This window comes from Cannabis sativa, chromosome 1, assembly GCF_029168945.1.
Source record: "Cannabis sativa cultivar Pink pepper isolate KNU-18-1 chromosome 1, ASM2916894v1, whole genome shotgun sequence".
Lineage (NCBI taxonomy): Eukaryota > Viridiplantae > Streptophyta > Magnoliopsida > Rosales > Cannabaceae > Cannabis > Cannabis sativa.
This window is the reverse complement of record NC_083601.1, coordinates 38,120,497-38,143,281: the sequence shown is the minus strand read 5'-3', so window position 1 is coordinate 38,143,281 and position 22,785 is coordinate 38,120,497. Positions and strand designations below refer to the sequence as shown.

General features: G+C 33.2%; 3 protein-coding genes and 1 long non-coding RNA gene across 9 annotated transcripts; 2 read left to right on the top strand and 2 right to left on the bottom strand.

The window, feature by feature from the left end:
• Nucleotides 1-44: 44 nt before the first annotated feature.
• Nucleotides 45-2,185, bottom strand: LOC115703560 (uncharacterized). Its single transcript, XR_004009236.2, has 2 exons — nt 1,741-2,185; nt 45-1,031 (listed from the first exon to the last, which is right to left on the bottom strand). It is a non-coding gene; the product is annotated as an uncharacterized LOC115703560 (long non-coding RNA).
• A 1,761-nt stretch (nt 2,186-3,946) lies between these two features.
• On the top strand, nt 3,947-5,677 carry LOC115706688 (uncharacterized). Its single transcript, XM_030634404.2, has 2 exons — nt 3,947-4,404; nt 5,078-5,677. The coding sequence occupies exons 1-2, from the start codon at nt 4,151-4,153 to the stop codon at nt 5,496-5,498; spliced, it is 675 nt and encodes a 224-aa protein (XP_030490264.2). The 5' UTR covers nt 3,947-4,150; the 3' UTR covers nt 5,499-5,677.
• Nucleotides 5,678-6,142: 465 nt separating this feature from the next.
• LOC115706687 (ubiquitin carboxyl-terminal hydrolase 15) lies at nt 6,143-13,091 on the bottom strand. 6 transcript variants are annotated; one of them, XM_030634401.2, is made up of 14 exons: nt 12,884-13,088; nt 11,636-12,018; nt 10,602-11,058; nt 10,055-10,511; nt 9,798-9,958; nt 9,613-9,701; nt 9,181-9,266; nt 8,883-9,045; nt 8,597-8,720; nt 8,333-8,490; nt 8,150-8,234; nt 7,729-7,941; nt 7,358-7,419; nt 6,143-7,124 (listed from the first exon to the last, which is right to left on the bottom strand). In XM_030634401.2, exons 2-14 carry the CDS (start codon nt 11,920-11,922, stop codon nt 6,452-6,454), a joined length of 3,015 nt encoding a protein of 1,004 aa, XP_030490261.2. In that variant the 5' UTR covers nt 11,923-12,018; nt 12,884-13,088; the 3' UTR covers nt 6,143-6,451. The 6 variants fall into 6 exon arrangements, with proteins under 6 accessions (XP_030490261.2, XP_060970475.1, XP_060970485.1 ...); XM_061114492.1 differs by having other exon boundaries at nt 11,636-11,964; XM_061114502.1 differs by having other exon boundaries at nt 9,813-9,958; nt 11,636-11,964.
• A 6,900-nt stretch (nt 13,092-19,991) lies between these two features.
• Nucleotides 19,992-22,146, top strand: LOC115704839 (cationic amino acid transporter 8, vacuolar-like). Its single transcript, XM_030632049.2, has one exon. The coding sequence runs from the start codon at nt 20,297-20,299 to the stop codon at nt 22,031-22,033; it is 1,737 nt and encodes a 578-aa protein (XP_030487909.2). The 5' UTR covers nt 19,992-20,296; the 3' UTR covers nt 22,034-22,146.
• The last annotated feature ends 639 nt before the right edge of the window (nt 22,147-22,785 follow it).

The following is a 22,785-nucleotide window of genomic DNA, read 5'->3' as shown; positions in this document are numbered from 1 at the left end:
AAGGATGGTGTAGTGGTGACTGAAATGTTGAATGGCCATATATCTGCACAAGTATTAATTAATTTATTAACCAAATAAATAAGATAGAAAAATTAATTAGCATGCTCTGAATCTGAATTCTATTCTAGCTATGATATATTCTCGATCTTCCTCTCCTATCTAATTCAAATTCCTTAATCGGTCATTCTAATTAGAAATTGTACATAAAAACATATATAAATACTATACATAAGCAAACAAGGAAGATATTCAAAACATCCAACACAAGCCTTGCCTTAAAGAAATGGATCTTGCTGCTCCCGCCATACCCCTCTCAGTAAATTTATTTGAAGACAATCATCAACAGCAACAAGTCCCAGTTTGTAAGAACCAAAAAGTGGCTTCAACCCATCATTGGTTTTGCTTATTAGTCACAAGAACCATAATCGGGAAAACTGGCTCACAAGCTGCAGCCCTTCATCACTGATTGCTTGGCATCTGACGAGTTTCTAATGTTTCAAGGTATGAGCTTGCATCCCATTATCATTGAAGGAATAGACTTGGTCAAAAGAAAATTCCCTCAGTGAACACCCATCTAGGGGAAATATTGGGACCTCTTCCATCAGAATAAAACATTTTAATGGATTCAAGCATTGAACAATTCCGAGCCAGGGCTTTAATTACGACGTTCATCTGTTAGCCTTAAAGTTGTTCACAAATACAGGAAAGGAGAAATCTGAAAGCTTACTCTGCCAGTCTCTTACCCCAACACACGTCCAAGTGAATCTTCCCTGCCCTATTGAACAATTCTGAGGCAAGCTTTTGAGACTTTCATCTATTAGTCTTAAAGTTGTTCACACGCATGGAAGGAGAAATCTGAAAGATTAATGTGCCAGTCTCTTACCCCAACACACATGTCCAAGTGAATCTTCTCTACCCCTCCCCAACACACATGTCAATTCTGATACACTCACACCAAACACTCGAGCTACCCTTTATGATGCACAGATATTGAAAGGACATAATGTCACAACTCTAACAGCATTATACTTCTGAACATAAAAAAAAAAGAGATTCAGCTAAGGAAAGTTAAAATAATGTGATTAGGAAGACACTCAGATGAGTAAGGAAACCATCAAATCCAGCCATATAAGTTAACTACCAACAGCAGTGAACTGGGCAATCAACAGACTACTCTAGATCAGTTTCATCTTTCTTCATGGTCTCCTTTATTCTCCCAACTATCAGTAATTAATATACCTACTAAAACATCCCTTATATGAATAATATTGATGAAAGCAAAAGCAACAGAGGACTATAATACAGCAAATATTTTGGAGGTCAAGGAGGTTAGGGCTAATCTATATAGAAAAAAGTTCAGAAACTCATAAGCTGTAGATAAAATTACATCAATATAATTGAAAAAATACAGTTCTTTATCACCCACAAAGTATAAACACACATATATATAAGTAGTTCCTAATATTCTAGCCCTGGTTTTGGCTTTTCAGGCTTCATGAACAACAAGATTGTGCATTAAAGGTAGCAAATTTATAGTAAATTGGTTATAAATAATTCAAATTGCAGTGAAGTTTAATAGCAATTTTATGTAAATTCATGATTGCTTTCAAGTACTCCAATGTCATAGTACCAGTCTTGCTCGGAAATTCTAATCAGAAAGCAAAACCAGGCTTCCAACGCTCAAACAAAATTACAGGGAAAATGGGATAATGGGGAGAATAAATATATTTAAAAAGTTACCATATTCGGAAGAATACGAGAGTCACGAATGTGGCAGTAATGGCCGTAAAAAGGTTATGGTTGCGGAGAGGACGATTTGTTTAGGCGAAATTCTTCCGGCAACGGTATCTCGTGTGGAAGCTACGGCAATGGAAGAGGTCCTGAGCTTTGGTAGTGGACACTGTGGAGTGGTGTGGTAGCGGCTGGCCTCGTGTTTCTCCCTCTTTACATTGCTATGTGCTTTGTAATCTAAACGGCCACACTCTTGCTTCTCCACTCCTATCTAATAAGAATGCTATGAATATTTATCATACTACATTTCACATAATTACATTTTATTTTATTATTCATTTTTGTCCCCGAATTTTTATAAGTACCAAATTGATATGAATATTTAAAATTTATCTAATAACAATATTTCTTCCCAACTATTGAATTAATGATATTGTGTGATAAAGCACGTACAATACAGATTATCTTCTTTTGAACATTTATAGGCATCATTTTTTTATTTAATTGGCTCTTATTTCCAATTTCATGGAGGTTGTTCTAATTGGCTTAGCCTATTATTACTTTAGAATATTTTATTAAACTTCCTAATATTTTTATTTAACTTATTAATAATAAAATTTTCTTTTGATGGCGTTTGGTAACACTTTTTTAATCAGTTTTCTGTTTTTAAAAGTAGAACAGTAAAAATATTTTTCAAAAACATGTTTTATAAAACTGTTTTTACTTTTCAATTTTATAATTAGAAATCAAAATTTTTTTTTAAAAAAAGAAAAATCACTTTCAATATTTTTTTAAACAGTTTTTTTTCTTAATCAATCTTTTAGATTACGACCAGACCCGGACCCAAATCCCCTCCCCACAGCCCTGGCGCTGAACCTGGCTTCTGACTTGAATCTGAATCCGACCCCGGACTTAGACCTGACTTAAATAAAATCAAAAAATAAAAATAAAAATAAATTTTACCGAACACACTTTTGTTTTCTGTTTTTAAAATTGAAAAACAAAAGTGGTTATAGAACACATTTTTGTTTTTCAAAAATAAATTTTTTAAAAACAAAAATTTTACTTTCATTTTGTGATTAAAAAATTAAAAAACAAAAGTGTTATCAAACAGCACCTTTATAAGTGATTTAAAATTCAAATTTAATAACCAAATTTCACCCTTAGAAACAATTTTCCGTTTATTTTTTTCTTGTTTTTTGTTTTTTAATAAAAAAAAAAAAACTCATTGAAGTTACATCTTGTAAATAATGATAATTTTAATAACAGTATTGTTGCTACTGCTAGACATTAATTTAGCAGTCTTTATATAGTACTTGTTAAACTAAGTTACTAAAATAGCACACATATCCGGTCATAGCTGAAGTTGTGGGGGTTAAGGAGGCTCTGAGTTGGATAAAGAGACACCAATGGGGTCGGGTTGATGTTGAGACGGATTCTTTGGTTGTTGTTCAAGCAGTTCGAGGTTCGGTATTCATTCCATCTCCTTTTGGTCAACATGTGTCTGCTTGTCGTACATTGTTGGTTTCCTTACCCTTAGTCACTATTAATTTTGTTAAACGTTCTGTAAACAAAGCTGCACATTGTCTTGCTCGTAGCTCTTGTTTGTATTCAGATCGTATTTTCAGTGAGAGTACTGCTCCTGCTGATCTTTTATCTATTGTAATGGTTGAAAGTTCATTCTAATAAAGTTTACCATTTTCCTTCAAAAAAAAAAATAGCACACATATAAATTACATACAAACCTAATAAAAAGATGCGGTGACTTTCAATATTATATGTAATCTATCTTAGACTAAAAAAAAATTACTTAAATATGTGTTACATATGTTCTAATTTGTGTGTAAGTTATTATTTTATTTTGAGTAATTTGCGGCATAAATACGTAAATTTATTTAAGTTATAATTTTAGAATTGTTGTAGGTACTTGATTGTTAAGTATTAAGTAAATTACCATATGGTAATTTCTAATTGGTCAAAATTATTAAATTTGTATTTTTTTAAAAAAATAATTTAAATATACCATTAAAAAATAATAAACTTAATAAATATTAAACGGTTAGGTACCTACAAAATTATAAAAAAATATAACTTAAGTATTATTACTATTAAAAATTAAATTTATATATTTATTTATAAGTAAGAATTAAATTTAAGTATTTATATCGCAAATAATAAAAATTAAGTATTATTACTAGGTAAATACTGTCGTAGCAGTTTGAGTTTCTTTCTAAACTCTTCCATCTCAAAACACGTCCACAAATTGAACTTGTGGACCATAACTGACCACCACCACCACCCATTCGATTCCTACAGCTACAAGTAATAAAGTGCAAGTGTGATTCATATTTTATCCTAACCCAAAACAACATTCATTATACGAACTGAACTCAGCTGAGCTCAACTACACAACACAACCATGGCTATTACTACTATTTCTTCCATTTTTAAGGTGTCATTTCTAATGACCCTTCTATCAGGTCTCTGGCCAGACCAGGAGACCTCTGTAACAGTGTTTCCACCCACGTGTAATCGAATTGAGTGCCCTAGCTTCGAAACCATCGAGGTGGGTAATGGCTACGAAATTCGTAAATACAATTCAACCGTCTGGGTTTCCACCTCCCCCATTCAAGATATCTCTCTCGTCGAAGCCACCCGCACTGGGTTTTTGCAGTGAGTTTCATTTCTTTCTTTTATTCCCATTCCTCTCTTTTTCCTTTTTTTTTTCTTTTTTAATAATATAATTAATGTCGATTTCAAAATAAACACAGTCAAAAAAGACAAATGATAAAGTTGATTGGTGCCTACCAATTCACAGTAGGTGTGCTACCAGTTAAATTCAATATACTTATTTTTACTTTAATAATAATTATAAAAAACCGTTTAACTATTTATAAGATATAATCACATAATAATACTTAATAGCAATTCTTATTTGAAAAAGAAAAACTCAATGAGTATATATTTTGTAGCATTGCCATTTGACAACTTAACGTGCCTAATACAATATTGACATTCTATAAGATGATTGTTATTTGGCGCTACTGGTAGCTTAGCCCCTTTAGACACATGTCAGTTTTGCGATTGGCTAGCGATACTCTTTAAAAATTATTATTAAATTATACGTAACTCGATACTTAGACCAATAATAATTTTAACACATAAAAAAGTATTACACACTATTGGTCACGCATTTCTCATTCTATAATTATAATTAGTTAGTGGTATTAAATACAATAAGTCATTAAGTCACACCACAAAGTACACTATAGCATTTCTCAGTATTTTGGGTTCAGCACACCAAAACCAAACATACCTTAAAATCTGTAATGGTTATTAATTTCAGGCTGTTTGACTACATCCAAGGGAAGAACTACTACAAGGAGAAGATAGAGATGACCGGGCCAGTGATCACCGAGGTCTCACCGAGCGATGGACCTTTATGCGAATCCTCATTCGTTGTAAGCTTCTTTGTTCCAAAAAAGAACCAGGCAAATCCAGCTCCTGCAAAAGGCCTTCATATTCAAAAATGGAAGCCCACATACGTGGCTATTAGACAATTCAGCGGCTTTGTTAATGATTACGAAATTGGAGTGGAAGCCGCCGCACTCGAAGCCAGCATTGCCGGAACCATCTGGTCTGCCGCTATTGACAAGAACCGTGGAACTGAAAGCAGTTCGGTTTACACGGTTGCGCAGTACAACTCTCCATTTGAGTTCAAGAATAGGGTGAATGAGATTTGGATGCTCTTTGATCTTGAAAAATGATTTAACTTGAATAAAAGGAATAATGAAGTTAGAAGTTGGGTTCAGCTTGGATTTTTAAGTGTTTTTTTGGATAATACCCTTTTGTGGTGAGGAAAGGATATTGTAGTTGAACTGAATAAAAGTGATGTATTGTAGAACAAAAATGGTATAAGGATCAGAAGAGTTTCTCTTTTCCTTCTCTTTTATGTGTTTCCTTAACGCTCAAATATGTTGGTTGACTATACAGGAAGGACTTGACTATGATCAACAAGATTTCCCAGCTTAGATATATAGATATTTGGCTTAGCAACACTTTTCATTTGTCCAAAGTAAAAAGCTAAAACCACTTCCTTTAACATGACATGACAGTATTCATTAATAGATGCTGTTGCGTGGCTGCAATACAGCTGAGAGAATTCATTAAAGTTACATAGTTTGATGTCCATTAAAAGAAATGCTTACAATGAAAAACTCAACTTTCGATAAGGTTATCTTCTCATAAAAAGAAAAAAGAAGGGGAAGCAAGTGGGTTCCCCACCGGGTTATTATTACTCATGTCACAACTCCATTAAAAGGGTATTTTATTACCAAAATAATCTTTATTTACTGCATATCATGTAATCTCAAGGTTTAGGGGAGATTTTTTTCTGAGAAAAACAGTGATATGGAGATGAACAGCAGTAAAAGGCCTTGGCACTTTTAGTTATAGTTATAGATACAAATTTTCTTATGGAAAAGGAATATCATAAAGTGATAGAAGAAGAAAATGACAAATGCTTTACAACTTTCCCTGATATTTTTAAAGCTAACAAGAATATTCCTTTCCTCGATTTGAAATAAACCAGATATGCCTCAATCAACAAAGAATTGAAAAAGAAAATTGAGGCACACAGATTTCTACCTACTAAATCGTATATTCAATCAGTAGGAATTCCTACGAACTAGAACTTACAATGACCACAAGCTTGATTTGATCAATCCCATTCTACTGGGTTACTACTCCCATATCTTACAAACACGCCACAGTTACTGTCAGATGAAAATACTGTGGGAGAATCACTGACCTGTTGTGAATAGTCAACTTTCGGTAATCTATCAAGAGGTTGCGCTGATGATGACAAGTATGAGTCCAAAATATGACCCTTTTCCTCAGACATAAATCTACTTTGTGGCCTATTATTCAATAAATTTCTGCAGGGGATGGAATTATGGGGATAATCTGGCGCATATATACCGTGAAAGATTGATGAGATGGGATCCACATTGCCCGTATCAGCATAATCTACAGTGCTGAAAGAGTCTCTGGTACTCTCAGTTGTGAAAGATGCCTCGTCTGAGCTGGTAAAGAGAGACCAATCACTTGATGATGTAGCATCAGAAAACTCTGCTCCGTTTGGGAGTCTTGTTTCCATAGCCGGAACAACATTCCTGTTTGCACTCCTAAGGATGTTGTTTGAGGTGTGGTGAGTAAAACCATCACCCATTCCAGCTCTAATATCATCGGAAAAAGACTCTGGACCAACATATTGACCGTTGAGTTTGCCTTTTCCAGACCTTGAAGGCTTTGACGTACAATGAGTTGTGAATTCTGGAACTTGCTGCTGGATGGCTCTTCCAGTAAGTGTTTTTTGAGGTCGCGGGCAAGACCTGGAATAGTTAAAGAAAATAAATATAATAATGATGCGTGCGAAGAAACTACCCGAAGAACAGGGAAATAATTGGTGTCTAACGCATCACTTTGGGTAGTAAAACATATTACAGACAGGCCCAAATACTAGGTAAAGTGGTAGTTATAATCATGCAATTATAACAGGGAAGCAAAGAAAAGACACAGTAACTATATCTTTTCTAACTAGAACTCTAAAATTAATTAATTATACCTCATGTAAAATAATATATACGCTCCTTCTGACATAACATGGCTCATTGCAACTGGCTGGACCTGTTAAATAAACATGATCAAAGTTAGGGTCCAATTTTATTAGAGCATAAACTTCAAAATGATATTTAAAATGAAAAAAAAAACACCAAAAGACTCTTCAAACTTCTGCACCTAAAATTTGAATCGACAAAAAGAGATGGCAAATATATGTTATTATCCTTACAGAGTAATTAATCAAGTAGTAGGCTGTTCAGCAACATTTTAATCAAAAAGTTAGAAAACAAAATTTGAGTATCTGTTCCGAGTAGCCATCTGAAAAATCTGGTTTATTTTAGAGCATGTGGCATCTAAATATTGATGAGAGATTACCTCAGTGTCATCTATCCTGAACCAATTTCCTTGCAGGTCTTTAACGTATGAAACATAATGCCCAGAAAAAGATGCATTTAATGTATCCAAATGCACCACGACAGCGTAGAGCAAGTAGAGTGGAGGAATATCACCCGTTCCAGTCATGAATGGAATCATATCAAGCATATCAGGAAATGTGATGCACTTGTTAATTTTTCCATATTTTCCTTCCTGATTAAGTTAAGGGCAGAAAAAGAAAGTCAAGGGATAGAAGGAATTCTAGCAGTAAAAGAAACATGTATGAGTTAAGGTGTTAAGCCTGAATTATATGAAATGAAAGAGAGAAAGCAAATTAATTCACTTCTTAAATACTTGACAATTACACCAAAGAAAAACATTAATATAATTCCATACTCGAAACACCACCGAAAAATGATACCTGAAATCTCTTTAAAACAATTGTAAGAATATTTGGTGCTTCATGTATGCTTAGCTGCTTCCTAGCTCGAACATAGGTAGCACACCTTACCAAAAGAAAAGAAACAAACAAACAACGTCAAGAGCTGGTAAATTTAACGGCTTTGGACTTCCTCAAAATAAAAATTATAATGAGTGACCAAACCTTCCACATCTGTACATGTTTTCTCCATCCAAATCTTCAGGAGTTGTAAATTGTGTCAATGCATCTTCAAGTGACTCAACCCAACCATATATCTCCAATGTAAGATCCATAATGTTTTCATATCTTTCAGATTCATGACGACATCTCAAACACTTGACCTGGTTTCAATAAAATTGCTTCATTCACAATTAATGTGGCAGAGAATTTTTTTCAATTTAAGAAAAATGCATAACAAAAGGTTACAACTGACTTATATAAAAGCACCTTCGATCTTAGATGCCCCCCAAAAGTATGCTGTACAAAAGTTGTCTCCTGCAATCTGGGATCTACCTTACTTTCTCCTCCCAATCCCTCCAAGCATATGGATTGCATAGATGCAATCAGAAGCCTGGAAGAAAAGTCCATAAAACAAATGCAAATTATGTCGTTACTCATCTAAACATAGAAAAATTAAACTTCATAACTAATCTGATTCAAAATTGCTCAGAAAAATTAAACAGCAGCAAACGATTGCAAAGCAGTACCCCAAAATGCAATAACTAAATTTCACCTTAAGAATTCGTGTGCATCTTCCTGACTTCCATCACCAATATGGCAATTGATACTCCGCATGTGCAAAAGAATTCTGCTAGGCGAAAGTGGGCCTCCTGTTTCTCTTAACATCATTACATGTTGCTCTAATTCACACATAAGACACCAATCTTTACCACAACCTAAAGTGCATATAGCAAATAGAAGTAAGATACATGTGTCTTCAAGGAAAACATCACTAGATATTGACAGCAACAAACTGTAAAGGAGAAATTAAACCTAGCCAAAACACAAAATCAAAAGAGAAATGTGAGTACATGATCTTGAATGTGATTTACGAAGCAAGTAAATAATGAGAGGCTTTGTGGAGGTCAGACACTGCAAGACAGCATTTGCATAGCAACTGCAAAACAGAAAACAATTTGCAAAAAAAATGTGCAAAAGAGAGAAAACATGAGTCCACCAAAACATGTACATAAAGCATCTTTTACATATTTAAAAAAGAAAAATCATGTTACAAAATCTAAAATAATAATGAAACCTTTTAACTTAGAACTAATAGCAATCAAAATCAAAAAACTCTTGACTTCCAATTTCTAGACAGCAACAGACCAAAGTAGGCACCAGCTGTTGTGAGGTTGATGTATTGAACGCAACAATATCTTGAGGTTTCAGGTTTCATGAATTTTCTATTTAGTCTCATTAAATATTCTCAACTCAAAAGAAAATAAAAATTGAGGGCAGTGTACCTGTTCCCACAATTCAAAAGGCCCCGATATGATAAATTAAACATGTCACACTGGAAGAACTTCACAAACTCCTCATAAGGAAACAGCATCTGAAACCGACAAATGAAACATCCAAAAAATCAGCAATAGATTTAAAACCCAATAAAAAATAGTCCCTTGAACAGTGAAGGTAAACAAGAAGGTACATTGAACAGAGTAACCTTAGTTTTGTGTCTATCACCACTGACTTCTGAGACATCTTTTCTAGTGAGTTTAGTTTGCTTTTTCAGGCCCAGCGTCTTCAAAATCCGTGTGTTTGCACCTCCATCACTAGCTTGTATGGGAGCATCCTTCAATCTAGAGGATTCTGCACAACAAAAATGAAAAATGAGGAACCATAAATAAAGTACATTTAAAGTAATCTTTTCATTTAAATTATCATCAGAGTTAACTTTTTACTCACTTGATTCAAGAACCTGCCCCTTCCACTCTCTTTCTGAGCAGAACTGCTCCTCCTTCTCTTTCAAAGTTGATTTTGGCAACTTACAACTCTTGCTTCCAAGAGAATATGGTGGTCTTTTAGGTTTAGTACCTCCCTTTATCACGGTCATTTCGGGAGAACATTCAAATTCAACCTGTTCATTATGGGAAGTAGTTTCCACTTTTAATAGGTTTCCAACATTCTGATTAAAGTCCTTCCCAATGTCATACCCATTGGATCCATTCTTGGATGAATAAGATGAGCATGAGAATCCATGATGGTTTTCTGGTTCTAATGTGTTCCAATATTGACTTCCATTTGTACCATTCTCAGGCACTATACTTCCTGGAGAAGCTCGTTCATGAATATAAACATCAGAGATATTAACACTCTGCTTGTTTGTAGATTCTTCTGATATGAAAGTCTCACTGTTTCTTGACTGCAATAAACAGTTCATTAAGTTTATTACATGGAAAATATGATCAAATACAAAGAACGCTAATAACAAAACAAATATAAAGATGCTAACCCTATGGCCCTTTAAAACATCTTTTGATGAAACAACATTTGAAGAGGTTGTATAATCACTCCAACTCCCACTGAGTTCGGCAGAAGAATTTGGTGCAGCAGTATCCTTCCTTCTCACTGTTTCTTTGTTGGATTTACGAGAAGCACGTTTTTCTGCACTTCTTCTCTCTGGCACAGACACTTGAGGTGCATCAACAGCTGAACGATCAATTGTAGCAGAGATACCATTGCTAATTGAGGAATAAATTATATTTTCTGGAGCTTCGGTATCCACCATAGTCTGCTCAATGTTGTACCCAACATACGAAGAATTCATGGCATCATTAGGTAAGAACCTCTCATACATAGAATCTTCAACTGAAGAGGTCATAAGAGGTGAGCCTGAGTTGGTGCTTTTCATTTGCTGGCATTCTTGCTTGTGGACTTCCCTCCAGTGAATAATCTGACACTTCCCAGAACTGGAAGGAATATATAAATGAAACACGTGTATTTTTCAGATGAGAAATTAAAAAAAAAAATTATTAAGTAAAAGAAACATGGAATGAAGCAAAGGACTAGGGATCCTCCACCTAGCAACAATAAAACCAAACAGAAACTTAAATCGAATTGTTTAAACATAGAAAAACAAGGAAGAATGGAATTTCAATTAGACATTCAACACAAGCTGTAACGGGATAAAGTGGGACATCCAGCAACCGATAACAATCAATTGGAGGGGGCATGGAACATACTTATTGCTAGCTGTTAATGTTATCATTCATAAAATGATTTTTTCTTTTTTTTTGCTTCAGATTGTTATGATGGTTCACCCCTTAAGTTCAGCCAAAAGACTGAGAGATTCAAAAAAGTATATTTGTTTCAATATTCTTTTATATATATAAATAAATATATCTATATATAAATTCAGATTCTATAAATAATATATTTACTTCAAACTTGCTTTGTTGAGAACCTTACAATGAGACAATAACAATCTATAGCAAATAGTATGTTAGTATGTTATCTTTGTGGCCTCATAAAAGGACTAGAGCTTACCAATATCTAACAGACTTGCACTTGGAGCAGCGAGTTGTAGCTGGACTAAAGCACCTTGCACATGCATGGTTTCCATTTTTTGTTGAAGCCACAAGAGGAATAACATCAGCAACAGCCATTGCTTCTGCTCTACGAGCTTCTTCAGCAGCAATCTCAGCAAGTAAATTTATCCTATCTCTCTTCTTAGCAGATTCACTCCATTTTCCAAGTAAGACATAAGCAACCAAAGGGAGCACAACCAAAAACAGAAACAGGGCAGGTATATCAGCTTCCCTTGGCTCGAGCATGTCCCCACCAGCATACTCATGTCCAATATCCTGTTCAAATGACTACCCAGGAGATGATCTCTTCAAATTACATAATTCCAAGACAATTAACATTTGCTGCAGAAACATGAAAATGCAAGATAAATCATCCATACCCAACAGAAAGCAGTCCAATTTTCTCATTAATAAAAATGATTCCTTTCCATATATGAGTTTGTAACCCTTGGCCGTTGCCAAATACTATAAATAAACCATGTGAATTAACTTTCCTTTTGTGTTCTGTGAATTAGAATTATGGTAAATAATTAGCTAAAAACAATCCAAATGAATTTTCCTGTCCATAAACTTTTAGATCAGATTGGTTTAGAAGTTCACTAAATTCATACAATAGTGAGAATCAGACTCTTTTTAGAAAATGCATTCCATTGCTTCACTCATTGTAGCAACAGAAATGCCTTTCTTCTACAAACAACTGCTGTGCTGTTTTTCATAGTCGTGTTGTGAGCTAGTTGGCGCTAATTTTCAGTAACAGCCAGGGAATCTATCTCAAGAATTTCTATAGTGAAACAAAACAGATAAGGCAAACATCTCATTTAAACACCACCAAAACTATTATCTACACTAAAGCAATAACAACATTACAAATCTCTCCTACATGAGCATACCCATTAGTCAAAATGTACATCTAAGAGAAACCCATGTACTAAAACCATCTAAAATCCCCAACTTTTACAAGAACTCTCTGACACAATACCTAACATTAAAAATAACCTCTCTCCAAACCTAGCATTACGCTTAAACTAGATTAACTACAGAAAAAGACAACATTTTTCAATCACCAAACAAGATTTCCCTACCATTTCAGCTAAATGAGCAATTAAAAGTCAAAAAGAAAAGGAACCCAGTACAAAACAAGCAAAATAAATCTCAGATTTCAAGAACAAAACCATGAAATCACTAAGAACAAAAAGAAAAAGCATACCTCATGCACAAGAAAGAAATCTAAGCAAATCCCAGTAAGTGTACCACTTCTTCAGCTCCCTTCTTCACCGCCCAGGAAAAAAAAAAGATTCTTTGATTCCTCAGACGGTAAGCCAAAAGCTTGTTCTTACAGTCTTCTCTAACATTCGCTTACTTGGCTTCTTCACACAGCACATCACCCTCTTCTCTCTCACATTTCCACTTTTTAACTTCTACGAAGTATTCCAGTATGCGTACTCGGACCCATATTACGGTGCACCTTCCACGTGGCACATTTTAATTGAGTGTTGAACAGGGTTCAGTGGGCCCATTAGCAATGAAAGAAGAATAAAAACCGAGGATGAGAAGATGGGGGATGGATTAAGTATCGTTGGATGTGTGGAAATTAGGGGCTGGATTGGACTGTTGACTGTAGAGACGTCACGGGGAGGTTGGTCAAATAAGATTATATAATTGGTGGAGAAAGTGGGACCCACAATGAGATGATGTTCCCAATAATTTTTAACTGCGAGCCACGTGTACGGTGGGATCCATCATCAGGAATCAGGATAATTGTTGTGCAGGCAGACACGGTTTTTAAAATTTGTGCTCCTTATTCTCCCAATTTAAAATAATAAAATTAAATATTATGGTTTTGAAACCATTTTGACTTTTGACTGATGACAAAGTAAAAAGCAACAAGGTACGTATTATACATACATACGAAATGTCATAAGTAACCCAAAAAAGAAAAATAAAACAGAGCTATTACGAAACAAGGCAACATCTTACGTAGGCCATTACAAAAATAACACAATCTAAATGGTCGTCTCGTCTCTTTGTACTCATTCTTTTTTAATATAAATTAACACATTCAACGTAGGCAAGGGCATCACTATTCACTAGTCTCTCGGCATTAAGCAAAACAAATGATTATTACCTTACCTTTGGCTGGTTTGGGGATGGTAGTTTATAAGTTTCTAAAATATGGTACTTATCTAATTATTTTGAAAGATATGGTACTTATCTAATTCTTTTTGAAGATATGGTAATATTATAATATGTTGTTTTCCTACTTTATAGTTATAATGTGCTACTTTTCTGAAACGTGTACCTTTCGGTTCGGCGTGCATGGTCGAAGACTGTATTATTGGATGGTTCTTCTTTCTAAGTAGTTATTTTTGAATTTAAATTGAATGGAATACAAAGCAATTCTTGCTAAATCGAGCTACCTACAAATCTGTACAAGTTCTAACTGAATCTTCTTTTTTGAAAAATAATAACCTTCATAGTTATTTCTGTAATAGTTTATAACTAAATTAAATATGTACGTAGCAGTTTTTTTTTTTTTAGAACTTTAAATAAATAAATAACAGCTAGCTTACTACAACTATATAAAGGGTTGGATGGGGAGAGGTCGTGGTTCGAACACAATTTTTATAAGCTATAAAACTATTAATTAATTGTAAAACGCTGCATATATATACCTTACTAAAGTTTTTATACTCTAAATTTTGTGGTTTGTTAGAATTAAAAGTAGTACTACCAGAATGAAGTTAGCACCTAAACAAAATAAAAGCCCAGCAAAATATATAGCGCATGTTTATATTAAATTAGAGGAAATTATACTACATATGGGGCGGACCCACATTGTAGCGAGGGGGGCAGTCGCCCTCCTGAAAAAAAAAATCGAGAAAAAAATGTATATGTATTTTAATTAGTTACAACATATATTTGTATTAAAAGATGATATTTATAGATATAATAGTAATCTTGGTGTAATGGTTAAGGTAGTTGGTAAATAGGTTAGATGGTAAAGGTTCAAATCCCACTAAATATACTTTTATATTTTCTTTTTAAATTTATTTACGCCCCCCTCACTTTAAATTCTGGGTCCGCCATATGATAACATTAATTTGTACTCCCTTTTTTAAAATTTATTATATTTGTGTTTTTGTATTATTTTATTAATTTTATTTCTGTGACTTTAATATAGCTTTTATTTTTTCTAATTAAAATTTTACTCAAATTTTCTCACAAATCTATATATCCATCTACAAAAAAATATTAAAATTGTATCTTGTTTATGTAATAACGTGAAGATAATTTAAGTACAATACTCATAAAAAGATGTATATTTAAATTAAATTTTATTTAAAGGTAAATTTAATTAATATATAAAGTTAAAAAGTAATCTTCAATTTTTTCCTTTATATTTAAACATATATCTCCAACACTAGTAACGTTGGTACGGGCTATTTTTCTTTTTTTAAGAAAGAATATTAAATTTACATACTAACCAATCACAAGTTCACAACAACAAAAAATTAATAAATAAAAAATAGAAAAATGTAAGTATTAGTGCTTAGCAATAACACATATTACTCGTTTAAAAAGTCAACAATTTTAAGTTACATGGATCCACATTTCTTACAGCCACTCCCATTAAGTTGCACTTAGTTGTTAACACAATTTCAAGATATTTGAACGCAATATTGGTTTACAAAATGAATCATATGGAACCAAAAAAACATAGTGAAGATTGTTCAAAAAGTTACTAGCTCTTTAAATAACTGGTCTTTTGTTTTTCAAGAAAACATAAAAGTATTCTTTTGAGAACCAATAGGGGCGTTTGAGATTGTTTTCACACAATAGTTTTCAAAATGAAAGCTACAAAAATGAAAAAATTTCTAACAACTTTGTAAATATTTTTTTACATTAAAACCAAAAGAATATTCTTTGAGAACCAATAGGGGCATTTGAGATTGTTTTCATACAACAGTTTTAAAAAAGAAAGTACAAAAATGAAAAAAAAAAATTAACAATTTTGTAAATTTTTTTTTACAATTTCTGCATGTAACATTTACTAGTTATTTTTCCTCTCATTGCTTTCTCTCACCATTTTTTTCTCAAAAATTTCTCTCTCCTTATTCTCTCTTATCATTTTTTCAGTCTTGAGTCTGAGATTGAACTTTGAGTCCGAGTCTGAGACCTAGATATTTATGTCGAGGTCTGGAGTATTTTTAGAGAATACTTGTTGAGGTGTACAGCGTAGTTAGCAAAATATAAAAGTGATATTATTAAAGAGAAATGAATGTCATTCTAAAAATTGTATTGATGTCGTACAATAACATTGATGTTATTTTCTTTTTTAAATAAAAACTTAAGGTTAATAATAAAATTATTCAATTTATAATTAAAACAAATAATATATTTATAATATTTATTTTTAAAAGGTGTTATACTAATAGAGTATTTTTAAAAGTAAAAGTAATAATATAAAAGACTCTCAACTTAATAAAATTTCATGCATGGTTAACTTTTAAAAATAAATATCTCGTCATCATTATCATCATGTATAAACAAAACAGAGACAAAAAATAATCATAAAATTAAGCTTCAAATGCATATTACATCGTCCACTAGGCTCCTAACTCTCACTAACAATCATAAAAAATGACATCTTAAACCGAGTAGTCGTGAACCATTAAAATAATGGGGCTCAAATCAATTCATTTCTTGTACATATTTTAGGTCTTACACTTACAGGTGAGTGCACACCAGATCTACCTATGATGACATTAAGACTAGGTCATGAAAATATAATATGCACAAAACATGATAAATATGACTTTCATCAGTAAAAATATATATAGACACCAAAAATAGAAAAAGTACACATTCTTTTTATTTTAAAAAATTTGAACGCATAACTACTAGTGTAATTTGATAAAACCCTAAAATCATAACATGTACAGATAATTGTACAAAAATATATTTGACACTCAGTGCCTCTAGAACAATCTAGATTACATGCAGATAAAGTTTTCTATTTTTCAAATATTTTATAAATTAATAAAATTAGAATATGTCAAATGCTATTCATTACAATAAAAACAAGTCCAATAATCAAGTTGAGTATCTAGTCTCCCAAGTCATTAAACTTTGTCCAAAAAGGCGATCCTAAGGTCTCAAGTCCCGAGCTCCAATTATTTAGTCCAATCTTAGATATCAATTTCGCCTATTCTATCAAATGGCTAAATAATTAGCATCATTGCATTCTACATTAAAAACTGAGTCCAACAACATATAACATGACTATATTAAATTTTTGGAGTACCAAAATTTTACCTAAGCAGTGCACATTAACTATCGGTGGCAGTAAAAATCAGTGTATTAAAAACGTCGCCTAAAATATGGGTAGTATATTTCAAAACAACTACCTCAACGAGTAAATGATCTAACTCTATATTTATCTTATAAATATGACCAATTTTATGTGTTAATATTTTTAAATAAGACTCTTTAAACCTTTGATTAGTGTGATTTTAATTTTTTAGGATTTTAGAAGGCTAATCATGTCTTATAAATATGACCAATTTTATGTGTTAATATTTTTAAATAGACTCTTTAAATCTTTGATTAGTGTGATTTTAATTTTTTAAGATTTTAGAAGGCTAATCATGTGTTTGGAGTATTTTGGAATTGTTTTAGCATATGTTGGTGAAAAAGGTCAATTTTGGAAGGTTCGGTTTTACAAGGTAGAACTTAATTACAAATCTTGACAGCTTTAGAAGCAGAACTAGACTTGGAGTTAAACATGAAAGTTATAATTCTCGTTCTCAGCTTTTCGGAACATCTTGAATCGTCTATTTCTGAATTGTATTGAAAGAGTTATGGAAAAAAAATACTACTCTGAACAAACGATATAATTTTTTTAGCAGCAGGTTCTCACCGCGGCGAGCATTGACCTTCGCCGCGGCAAGGAGGTTGTGGGCGCGCGACGAGCCTCAACCTTCACCATGGCGAGAGCGCAATTTCAAAATTCAAAAATTTTATCTTTTTTTTAGTCAAAGGATTTTTATAGGGTATAAATATGACTTTTAGGGTTCCTTTTTAGTGACTTTTAGACTACCTTTTTGAGAGAGCAACTCAGAGAATGATTGCTTCATCAATTGTTTATCATTCAAGTTCTTTTCTTATTTTTTAATCTTTTACTCTTGATTGTGATTTCGATTATAATGATTATTTTTTTATTTGAATGCTATGAATATTGTGAATTTTTGTTAGGTGTACAACTAATTAAAATTTTGTATTATTCTATTATCATCTTAAAATTACTTCTCACCTAATATTTTAGGATTCTAAGTAGAGTGATAATTTGCAACTAATAGTAATATCAAATGTGTCTAATTGATTGTGATGAAAAATAGAACCTAAGTTAAATGAATTATATGCTTCATTGATTTTTATCTATATTAACTTATCTCCATAGAAATTAATGGTTTTTCTAGGATAAATAGATTGCATGCTTCGTGGATCTATTGCTTAGTAAAGAGATTTAATATTATTGAGTATTTTGCTTTGATTAATTGTAATAAGGAGATTGAAAAAATTGGCCGCTTCAGCATTTTCTACAAAATTAATAATTTAATTGAGAAATTAGAATAATTTTTATTATTATTGATCTTGAATGATTGTTAAGGATGGAGATTGACGCTTAACTATTTTTAATACCGTATTATCTATTTTTGTTTGCTTTCTATTTATGATATTTAATCTTTATATTAAAAGCCTCGTTTTTAATTGTTAGTTATAATTCTTGAATAATAAATTAATAATAGTTCTCGTGGGTTCAACCTTTATTTATCATTATATTAAAGTAATTGGTAATATAAAAATAAAAAAATAGTAAATTTGTTGTGGTAAACGATACGACACACATCAGCAAATCACACTCATGACAACTATTTATCAAAACGGTACACGATATTATCAGAACGGGGCAGAGCTACAAAAATGTTACCGAAAAAAATATTGAGTTGGGCGAAATGACTTAGTGCAAATTGCTTTTCTCGATGAGTTGATTCTAGTGGTAAAGACAGATCGTTAAACGAACACCGAAGGTGATCAAAAAATGTGTTTAAAGTTTGAAATTCCAAACTTTGACTCACGATCTTTCCCTAACAGTGACGAATGAGGAGGCGCCGCTTGAGAGTTGAGATTTCTGGAGGTCGGGGGTCTGAATGGTGCAACTTGTGGGTTAGGTGGTGGCCGGAATAAGGTCACCAGCAGCAGTGGTGGTGGTTATAGTTTTTTGAGTGTTTGAAGAAAGAGAAAGAAAAAGAGAAATGAGAAAGAGAAAGTGTGTGTAGTGGGTAGGGGAAAGAAATTGAATAAATAAAAAATTTAGTGTGATTCTACAATGCACCTTTTTAAAATGGATGTACAAATGCACCCTTAACTTGTTTCGGCATCTAGAAGAATTTTTTAGTCTAATTTTTTTTTTTTTATATTCATGTACGTTATATCTATTTAAGATATCCTACAAAATTTTGAAAAATTCGGAATAATTTACAATATAGAAAATAATGTTCAAAGAGCCTATTTTACACGCGTATAAAATAAAATAGTCACGCGTGCAACACGCTATTTGAACGTAGTTTTCGGCGTGTTAAACTTTTCCGAATTTCCTAAAATTTTGCAGAATGTCTTAAATAACTATAACGTACATGACTATGAGAAAAAATTGGACCAAAAAATTATTTCGGATGCTAAAATAGATAGGGATGCATCAATATATCCATTTTAAAGGGGTGCATTGTAGAATTTTCTAAAAAATTATGAGTACCACTTCCTTTATTTTTATCTTTTTTATATATTTTTTTTTTCGTTTTTTTTACCCATCTACACACATAATTATAAATCAATTATATTTATTTAAAATGAGTTTACTTATCAAAATTAAGAATTTATTTTTTATTACATTTTAAAAATAATTTAATCTCAATAATTGATCAGTACAGATTCAATTAAATTATCTTAAATTTTTTAATAATATAATTATCCGCATTCCGCATGTTAAATATAACTAATTGAAACAGAATAAAAAATACACAGATGCTTTCAAAACTAATAAAATTTAAGTATTTTTAATTAATTATAGTGTAGTTTACTTTAAGTTTAGAAGAATGACGAATAATTTCACATTTTCAAATAAAAATAATCATTTGAGACGTCTAATCTCTCTACACGAATGACACGTTCACTAATTGTTTGGTGACTCAATACCTGCTTCCTTAATAATAGTGATGAAAGATACATGTTCAGCGGAAAAGATTATTATAGGAATTTATAAAGAAGAACATATTTACTATAATTTATTGCAAGACTCTGTTTTCCAGAGTTTGAGAGCAGAGGAATTGAGAGGAAGAATAAAGATGAGAAAGGAATGAATATGAATGAATTGCTCTACCCAAGCAATAAGAACAACCAAACTTTATATATATATATACATACAGTTAAAGAATATACACAGAAAAACAGACTCAAGTTGAGCTGGCAAAGCTAAACAACTAATCATAAGCAAGAAGTCAACTCAGAGCTAGGTGGTTCACATGATGCAATCCCATTAAAATTTCATTTCAGTCCACCCATGGCCAATGTACGGACGAAACAAGCACAAGAGCCACTACTGCAACCCAGAAGCTACTGGCGATGGTCTAAGCGAGACTTCTTCCCGGAGCCTTCTTTCGAGAGCTTCTCATCATACAGAGCAGCCGTCTCCAACACCTGCTCTCGCCTAAAAGACCGCCTTCTTCACCGCACTACCGAAACCACTGAGCTTGTCCACCTCCGCAGAGAGAGTGGTCATGACATGAACCGTTGCCTTACGTGGTGGGACCTCATCTGGCTCAGCTTCGGTGCCGTTGTTGGCACATCCGTATTCACTATCACAGGCCAAGAAGCTCACGACCATGCCGGACCCGCTATTGTTCTTTCCTATGCTATCTCAGGCTTCTCTGCTATGCTCTCTGTTTTCTGCTACACCGAATTTGCAGTCGAAATTCCCATCGCTGGAGGCTCCTTCTCCTATTTGAGGATCGAGTTAGGGGACTTCATAGCCTTCACTGCCGCCGGTAACCTTATATTGGAAGCCATCATCGGCACAGCCGCAGTGGGTCGGTCCTGGTCATCTTACTTTGCCAGTTTGTTAACAAACGACACTGATTATCTTCGAATTCGGGTCAATTTTTTGCCTAAAGGATTTGATCTATTGGACCCAGTTGCGTTTTTTGTTATTGTTCTCACGAATGCTATAGCAATAAGTGGGACGAAAAGGACCTCTGTCTTGAATTGGATCGGTTGTATACTTAGTCTTATGGTTATTGTGTTCATTATAGTAATGGGAATTGTTTGTGGCGATGTTTCGAATCTGAATCCATATTTCCCAAATGGAGAGAAGGGTGTTTTTGAGGCTGCTGCTATTGTATACATGTCATATGTAGGTTTTGATATGGTGGCCACAATGGCAGAGGAAACTAAGCAACCCTCTAGAGATATCCCCATTGGTTTGGTCGGTTCAATGAGTATGATCACTGTAATTTATTGCCTAATGGGTTTGTCATTGACCATGTTGCAGAAATACACCGAAATAGATCGAAACGCAGCGTTTTCAATAGCTTTTGGAAAGATTGGGATGAATTGGGCCAAGTATTTGGTGGGTATATGTGCCCTCAAGGGTATGACTTCGAGTTTGCTTGTTATGTCTCTCGGCCAAGCTCGTTACATCACTCAAATTGCAAGAGCTCATATGATTCCACCTTGGTTTGCTCTTGTTCATCCAAAATCTGGTACCCCAATTTATGCCACTCTTTTAATAACCATTACTGGCTCAGTCATAACATTTTTTACGAGTTTGCATGTTTTGTCAAGCGTTTTCTCGATCAGTACGCTCTCTATTTTTATGCTTATAGCTATTGCATTGCTAGTTAGGAGGTACTACATTAGAGAAGTTACGGAAAAGGAAGATTTGATCAAATTTATTACTTTTTTATCTCTTGTGATTGGTTCTTCTATTGGGTTTACTATACTTTGGAACATGAATAGGCGAGGGTGGATTGAGTATTCTGTGGCTGCCTTGATTTGGTCCGTGGGGAATTTGGGGATGACACTGCTTCCAAAGCAAAGAGTTCCGAAGGTTTGGGGAGTTCCTATGGTTCCATGGCTGCCATCTCTGTCTATTGTGGTTAATCTTTTTCTTATTGGGTCTTTGGGAATGGTGGCCTTCTTCAGGTTCTTCGTCTGCACTGCGCTGATGCTTCTTTACTATTTCTTTGTTGGTCTCCATGCAACCTATGATGTGGCTTGTTCCATTAACTCATGTGAATAAATTTAAAATTTTAAGATCTTTCATTGTTTGTTAACACATTCACATTTGTATTACCTCATTTGAAATGATAATGTCATGTGTTCACCCTAAAATATATAAAAAAAATTAAAAGACAATGTAATGAGCTAGTGAGGTCAACGGGGACAAATGGGAGTTTTCTTTAGATTTTTTTTCGGTAGAATTTTTTTCTTAAATACCTAAAAATTATAAAATTATTACAAAATATATATTTATAGTTTTTTTTATATATAGGTTTACGAATTTGAAGTCTTTTTTCTTACAAAACTATGTACAACAATATTATAATATATTGTTTAAACGTTGTTTATATGTTATATTTTGTTATCCGTGTTTATGGACGAAAGATATGTAGTAAAAAATAGAAGGCAATAATTCGAATGATTATTGCTGGAGTCTCTTTAATTACGGAAGGTCATAGAAAGATTAGCAAAAGGCCTAGAGACTTGCCACAAAGCAAATGACCATCTGGGACCCGAAAGTCTTATCGTCTTTTTGGGACCCAGAGAAGACCAACTTGCTTATTACTTAAGAGTGCAGGAAGATGCTGAAGAGTCTAAGACGGATGCTAATTGCGCGTGAAAAATTAGAGGCCTATCACGAGGCGAGAGCCAGATGACTTTAATTGACCGTTATTCTTTTTTGACACAGAATCCGATCTTGAATGTCTGACGGCTTCTTTGGGTGTTTTGTCTACTAAGTGAAGACTTTAATTTGTACTGCACCAACAATGA

What these genes read in the sequence shown, in the direction of transcription:
- LOC115706687 (XM_061114484.1), bottom strand. Translation starts at nt 11,922, where the DNA reads ATGCTCGAGCCAAGGGAAGCTGATATACCTGCCCTGTTTCTGTTTTTG. An exon ending in GGGGCAGGTTCTTGAATCAA is followed by an intron (nt 9,959 to 10,054) that starts GTGAGTAAAAAG and finishes TTTGTTGTGCAG; the next exon opens with AATCCTCTAGATTGAAGGAT. An exon ending in TATATATTATTTTACATGAG is followed by an intron (nt 7,125 to 7,357) that starts GTATAATTAATT and finishes TAACTATTCCAG; the next exon opens with GTCTTGCCCGCGACCTCAAA.
- LOC115704839 (XM_030632049.2), top strand. Translation starts at nt 20,297, where the DNA reads ATGGCCAATGTACGGACGAAACAAGCACAAGAGCCACTACTGCAACCC.
- LOC115706688 (XM_030634404.2), top strand. Translation starts at nt 4,151, where the DNA reads ATGGCTATTACTACTATTTCTTCCATTTTTAAGGTGTCATTTCTAATG. An exon ending in ACCCGCACTGGGTTTTTGCA is followed by an intron (nt 4,405 to 5,077) that starts GTGAGTTTCATT and finishes TATTAATTTCAG; the next exon opens with GCTGTTTGACTACATCCAAG.